Source organism: Hydra vulgaris, chromosome 15, assembly GCF_038396675.1.
Source record: "Hydra vulgaris chromosome 15, alternate assembly HydraT2T_AEP".
NCBI lineage: Eukaryota > Metazoa > Cnidaria > Hydrozoa > Anthoathecata > Hydridae > Hydra > Hydra vulgaris.
The window spans coordinates 33,857,501-33,865,000 of NC_088934.1; the positions used below are offsets into that span (position 1 = coordinate 33,857,501).

General features: G+C 30.2%; 1 protein-coding gene across 1 annotated transcript in view; it reads right to left on the minus strand.

Moving 5' to 3' along the window:
* LOC124814686 (uncharacterized) overlaps nt 1-7,500 on the minus strand; it is a 34,755-nt gene that overhangs the window by 13,945 nt on the left and 13,310 nt on the right. Inside the window, exon 5 of the mRNA XM_065820266.1 lies at nt 4,068-4,339. Coding sequence (XP_065676338.1) covers nt 4,068-4,339 — 272 coding nt within the window. The remainder of the gene's footprint in view (nt 1-4,067; nt 4,340-7,500) is intronic.

A 7,500-nucleotide genomic window follows, 5' to 3' on the forward strand; every position in this document is an offset into this window, starting at 1 on the left:
GACTATGAAGACAAAGAGAAAAAATGCAATCCTGACCTCCTTGCCATATAGAGTCTCGCCATTAGACACCCTGAATAAAAATGAGCGAAATCTATCTAAAAAAGGGAAAAGGCTCAAAATGATAAACTAAAAGGGTTATGCATCTTAAAAAAAAAATGCTGTAAAAAATGGACAAAACACTACATCTAAAAAGGAAAGGAAAATAGTGAAAGATTTAAAGGAAGACTCTTTCTGTCTCAGAAGTTATTAAATTTATATAAAATTAGAGTTGTACTGGAAGAGAAAGAATGAAGTTTATAGAGCAAGATAAAGATTAACAGACCACTTTAAAGCTTGCAAATCATATGAACCATGAAAAAACGATGAAGTAAGCGAATTTGCAAAAACTGATGTTCAAAGAAAAAACATTAAAGAATAAGAATTTTTGAAGCACTTAGGAACAGTCACAGTGAAAGGATGAGACTTAATTGAATGAAGAGTAACACGAGATCGAATTTTAGTAGATGACACAAGAGATGCTAGCTCCTTAGAACAGTGTTAGAACCTGCTATACTATTTATAGAAAAGAGAAAGAGAAGCAATATTACGACAATGTGATAATGTTTGGAGGTTGGCTAAACGAGCAGGTCCAACTATGTTTACAATCCGCCCCAGATATGGCAACAGTATTCCATACAAGGACGGATTTGAGATTTATAGGGATAAAGAATAGAATGCTAAGGAAGAAAATGGCGAGCACAATAAAGAGATGCAACCTTAGAAGATGTTAATTTTGCAACCAATTTGATATATGGTCTCCAAGAAAGATCGGAAGTAAGAGTTAATTAAATTGTGTTTCTTGTAGTGATTGCCACAGTTGAGCACATTACTCGTTGACTGGTTTAGAAGAAAAAGTTAAAAGGCCAATTTTTACTTGTGAACTATGCCTAAATATTGGATAAAATCTACAACATTTTGCCCCTAGCATGGAGCAAAATAGTTTTTTTTTTCAAATTTTTTTAAATGTTAAAATTTTTTTATTTATTTAATGTTATTGACTTTTTCTTTTTTCAAATAGTTGTTTTTGTTGTATTTTATCATTAGAAAAACTGTTTATATTTTAATTATTTTTACCAGTTTTTTGATGACTTTTCCTTGAGTACTTTATTATACTTCAGTTTCCTCTCTCTCTCTCTCTCTCTCTCTCTCTCTCTCTCTCTCTCTCTCTCTCTCTCTCTCTTCCAAAATAATGCCATAATGCCATAAACCTATACTCATCTAAAATAATGCCAAAATGGCATTCTATATTGCCATCTGGCAGCCCTGCTTACATCTTATTCATGATATATTTAAAAGGTTTAATGAAAAAAAAAATACTTTAGGTGTCTTCATAGATCTATGTAAAGCCTTTGATACAATTGATCTATATAATCAACTGTAGGAAAGGCTTTGCTTAGATATCGCAGTTTGAAATACTGACTATATGAACATCTGTTATTTCAAACTGCAATAAATCCTTTAAACTTAAGAATTGGATATTCAAACATCTGGAATAATCCGAAAATATGCGGCCTTCGTTTTTGTAGATCTTTTCAATTACAAAAAATAACTATTGAACTCATTGCAGCAGAATAAATAAACCTTAAAAAACGAATCTAAAATATACAGGACTATATTTTAGATATAGATCGTCTTACAAGTAAAAAACAGTGTTCCATAGAAATTAAAGTTGTTCAAATACAAGGAAAGCTTGAAAAACATAATTGGTACACAATGCTACTTTTTTTGTACACAAGTTATTCGAGATTCTGGTTATTTGAATTCCCAATAGATTTATATTGAGAAAAAGCTCAGGAAGTACAAAATAAATACATTCGAAATGCAAAACTAAGGCCTTAAAGTAAAATTTTTAGAGAAAATACGATGGAAAATCATTTTCTTTGAACCTTGCTACGTAGAAATCCAGTATTATCATTTTTAAACTTCAAAATAACTAAATCTATTGGTGCTGTTAACTTAGACTCTTAGGCAGGGTTTCTTGGTGGTGCTTGGTGGACCCTAAGGGGTCCATGTAGCAGGCACAGATTTAGAAAATATATAATGTGGAATTTTAATTTTTTGAATGGAAAAATTTTGTATTTTCAATTGATAGCAAGATATGTGTAGTTCAATATGAAATATAAACAATGTTTAGTTTTTCATTAACTGTTTCAATTTTGTTACTGAAAAAAATAGAATACAAAAACCACAGTACTTTTTATGTAATAAAGTACTTGCTTATGTCAGCATGAAGCCAGCAAAATTGTCAGAACATCTTAAATCTGACCACCAGGAAACGCATTTGGTAATGTTGATATTTTTCGTGCCAAAAAGCTCAATTTGCAAAAGATGTCTTTTACCCAAACTACAACCCACAAACAACATGTTTAGAAACATCATACAAAGTTGTATATTGCATTGTATAACAAAAAAAGTCCCACACTTTTGCAGAAAATCTTCTAAAGCTTTGTTTACTAGACATAGTAGAACTGGTGTGTGGTAGCGATCAATAAAAGAATGTTAAAGCGGTGCCTTTTTTAAATGATGTTATCTGTTCTAGAATTGTTAAAATGTCTTCCAACTTTTTACAACAGGTCCTTAATAAACTCTTTGCCATTTTCACTCAGCATGAAACTGAATTGAACAATGTATCACAACGTAGCCAGCTATTGGTGTTTGTACGTTATGTACATCTAAAAACACAAAGTATGAAAAAAGAGTTTTTTTTATGACACATTGGAAACTACAAAAGCAACAGGCGTTTTTAGTATGATTTAAAGATTTCTTTCAAAACAAGAAGTTGTTTGGAAGAATAAACTTAAAAGTTTGTGTACAGATGATTACAATAATCAATGATGAATGTTATATTAAAGATGATTTAATTCATATGAGATCCAAAGCAGTTTTGCGAGTTGAATTTCATGCAAAGGGTGTTTGCTTTAATGTAGTTTAAAACAAGCTTACCCTCATATTAACTCAATTTGCTATTATGTACCTTTGTGAGTCAAGATTTTCAGAATTAGTGTCAATAGAAAGTAAAAATTGTAACCAGCTATACGTCGAAAACAATGTGTGTCTTTCGTTGTGTAAGACAATTCCTCAATTTAGTGTGCTTATTCAAAAGAAATAGCGGCTACTATCTCAATAAACAACTATTATGCGCCAAACTTTACTTAATAAATAAAGGTGTTTTGTAACGCTTTTTTTTTATATATATATAAATTTACATTTAAGTTTAAAAGGGGTCCGTCAAATTGCTAAAGTTTTGAAAAATGTTAAGTGCTTAATGAACAAAAAATATCCTTTGAATAATATTTTTGAAAGCCATGTTTGTAATTTTAAATATTGGCTTATTATATATATATAAACATGCAATATGATTTTAAACACTTTTTTAAAATTATTTTTCCTGCTACTGCTAATTTTTATGGGGTTCATCCATAACGTATGTTTTCGTAAAGAAATTTGTAAAAAAACATTGCACACACTGTATTAACACGATACTATAATGTACTTAAAATATAAAATAGGTCAAAAAAAAAAACTTTAAATATTTTTATTAAAATCTTTGCTAAAATTGTATGATAATATATGTTTGGAATAAGTAAATTAAAAACTTCTGTTCGAAATAAAAGACAAATCCTTTATTCCGAACAGAAGTTTCGACAAAATTTTAGTGACAAAATGATGAAAAAATTTTCTTTATTTATTTACTTTGGTACCTGATATTGTTCAATTCAGTTTAAGCTTGAGTTTATTTGTCTGAAGAAAATAGTTTAAGTTTAAAAAAAGAGTAAGCTGTTCAACTTAATTGTGATTTTGTTCGGAAATAATTTTTAGTGTAATGAAAACATACCCTTGCAAACATTTGAGTAATGCAAAATAATAATCCGGTAGAACTTATTCAGTTATAAACTTATATTAATGTAGTATTAAGTATATAACTAAAATAAAATTTAAAAAATTAATAACTTCGATTATATTTTGTTTTAGAAACGTCCTCAATTTTAATTTATCAGAAAATTGTCTAACAAAAAGAATTTACTTACTGAAGAGTATATCGTCCACTAAATTCTTTTATAGGATTTTTAATTTGTAAGGACGATTTTTCCGGTGAGTTTTTACAGACAATTGTAATAAGGGGTACAAACTCAATAGTTGAACCATATCCTATTAATGTGAATGAAGAACAAAAGGTAGTCCCAAAATGATAAAAGTATATATCTCTATTTTTTCCTATTTCAAAAGGTATCTCAATGAAATCTTTATTGTTTTCATCGAGGTGTATAAAACCATCTAAATCAACCAATGCAAACCATACCTAGAAATAAAACTAAAAAGTGAAACGCAAAAAATCAATTTATTAAACTGATTGACAGGCTCTGGCCAATCACACACACACACACACACACACACACACACACACACACACACACACACACACACACACACACACACACACACACACACACACAAAAACAAGTTGGTTATAAAATTTTGAAAGCAAAAGTGAAAGAATGTGTGTTATTTAATGAAATAAGTTTTTTTACTCAATATAATCTTGCTCATTTTGAACACACTTATTTCAATAATCTTCTAATAATTTTATCTCTGTAATGATTTTTCGGAAGCTTCGCAAAATACTGTTCCACGAATGCAATAATCATTCGACAAAAAACGCTTTCCACGAAGGAATATTTTCAAGTTTCTAAAGAGGTAATAGTCGAAGGGAGCCAAATCTGGTAAATATGGTGGGTCTTCAAGCAATTTATACTTTACTTTGTTCAACTAAACCATCGTCAAAAAACTTTTGTAAACACGCGCATTGTTTATTTTAAAAATTTTTTTTATCCATCTGGTCCAAAAGGTTGCAGTAATAATCAGAGTTCATAGCTTTACCTTTTTCAAGATAATCAATCAAGAAAACCCCTTTTGCATCCCAAAGAATAGTCGCAATAAACATTTTTGCCGATCATTCTGACTTCCACCTGTTTTGTTCAAAATTATGCTAAGAAACTTGTTTTCAATTCAATTTTTGTTGATTTGTTAACGAATGCGGGACTAAGTTTCAAAACTTTTTTAATAAGTAATGCTTCGTCTCAAATATTTAGTTTATATAGAATGTGCCTATGATATCAGTAATTTCACGCTTAGTCAAACTTGGATCTTTATAAACAATATCATATACTTGCTTAGTGATTTCTGGTGTTGTTGCACTTTTTGGCGTCACCACGTCCATCTTTGACGCTTGTACAACTACGTTTAAACTCTAAACCCATCGGTACAGTTTTAAACCATTTTTAAACTTAATTGTATCTTGATATATTTTTTTTGCAAATTTATTTGTTAGCTTCAATTATTTACAATTTTGTTGGTAAGAATGATACATAAACGTAAACAAAATGTTATGAACTACTTAGGATGGAACTCTTATTTCTTACATGAGGTTTGTTTAATACAAATCTTTAACACACCCCTAGAGGATTTTGTATTGGAAAATTAAATAATCTCTCGCCTTTTGTGCTTCTAAAAACAAACTTTGAATATTTTACATCCGACTTATTTAAATGTTATTAAATGCAGATTAATCTTTCGACTAATTTAAGTTTCCAATGTCCTTGATAAATATCATGCATAATTTGCATGGACATTGTTTTGGAATCCAATTTTTAATTTTTATTTTGAAGTCTTTTAAACATGGTGCTTTTTGGTAACCCGTCGGAACCCAACTCAAATTGACAATCCCAAATGTGAGAGGAACTCGTATTTCATAGTTCGAATGTTATTCGATGCAAATTTTTCAATTCTTAATTTAGTATCCTAAGAAACAAAAACTTTTTCCATAGATAATGATACAAACCGCATTTTAACTTTAAACATTTCGGTAGCCAATACATCTAAATTCCTATGGTTTTTAATAGTGAAAATCATTTTTTATCAGCAAATCATCAAAAGAAGTTTGATAGTTTTGAATATAATTCAAAGTGCTCTAGCGTGAATGCAGTTTATACTATTGTTGAGGTTTTTTGCCATAAAGCATTTACACTGATGGACAAAACGAAAAAATTAATACAAACAGTCTTAGAAATGAAAGAGATCTGCAATCAACTTATAAAGAGCGTATGACTCCCTAATTTATTGGTTTAGGTTTAGACGTGGTATGCGTTTGTAAATTAAATAAAAAAGAGCTTGGATGTGCTAGGGAGTTATCTATTATTGGGGAGAGTGGGGTGAGATGGGACAAGTTTTTTTGTTTGTTTACTGCGCTTTACATTTTCCACAAACGAAACAAACTGGGTTAAAATTGTAGTCTACTGAATTGTCTCGGGAAATTATTGCGAAATTCTTAACCATTTAATTTAGTTCATTGGTTAAGTAATTGGATTTTTAATGTGACACTGTCCCATGTCACTCCGTGTCGGGGTGAATTGGGACAAGATAAAAACAAATAATTTTTAGCATTATTTTTTCTGTCTATTCTACTCCTTATATAACATAACAATACAAAAAATATATTTATGTTTAAACAAAATAAGATATCATTCTAAATGTTTGCTTGATGTTTAAATTAAGTCAAAATTACCTTGATGTCTCAGGGGGTAAATTTTTTTGCTTTTTCTTATCTTTATCTTCCTTTTTTCTTTTACATCCTGATAAACTTTTAACTAGTTTATTTCTTGATATAGTGCCAGTCAATACCAGAGACCTAAAACATTTTCTTTTTGCATTTTTTTTTTTTGCCACCCTATCACCCGCTTTTAAAAATGGCCTCATTTCTTCTGCTGTCCAATGGTAGACAGAAGCGTTGGTTTTGTTGTTTTTTGTCATTAATTAGTTCAGATATAATTGATGGTGATGTGGGGATTGATTGTGTTTGCCAATCAGATATATTACTTAGATTATAAAACTCAGTTGCAGGGTCTATCTGATTGGATACATTAGTTAGACGAACAGAAAATGTTTTTTGAATCGGTTGAGAAATACTGCTGGACAAACAGGCTGTCCTGTTTGTCCAGCAGTATTTCTCAAATACTGCTGGACAAACAGGACAGCCTGTATTTGAGAACAGGAAAGATGAGCTATAGAGATTAGCTGGAATCGGTTTATCAGATACATAAGAACATAAAAAGTCTAAATCACTGAAAACATATGGATCCTATGGAAAATGCTAGCTGCTGTAAAACCATTTTGCATATTTTCGGGTATAAAGACTCTCACATAAGCTAATCCTAAATTTTAGAAATGAGTGATCATTTTGTGCAGTAATGGGTGATCCTTGCTAGGATCACTCATTACTGCACAAAATGATCAACTCATTTCAAAAAGTTTTTTGCATTTATCTATCCAATAGGACTTGCATTACCTTTAGTACCTGTTGATGCACCTTTAAGCATGTCGCTACGCATGTGGACACGAGGAAATATCAAAAAAGGTGGAATAGAATACAACCCATCATTGTAATTGGCATTGTTATTTAGCATA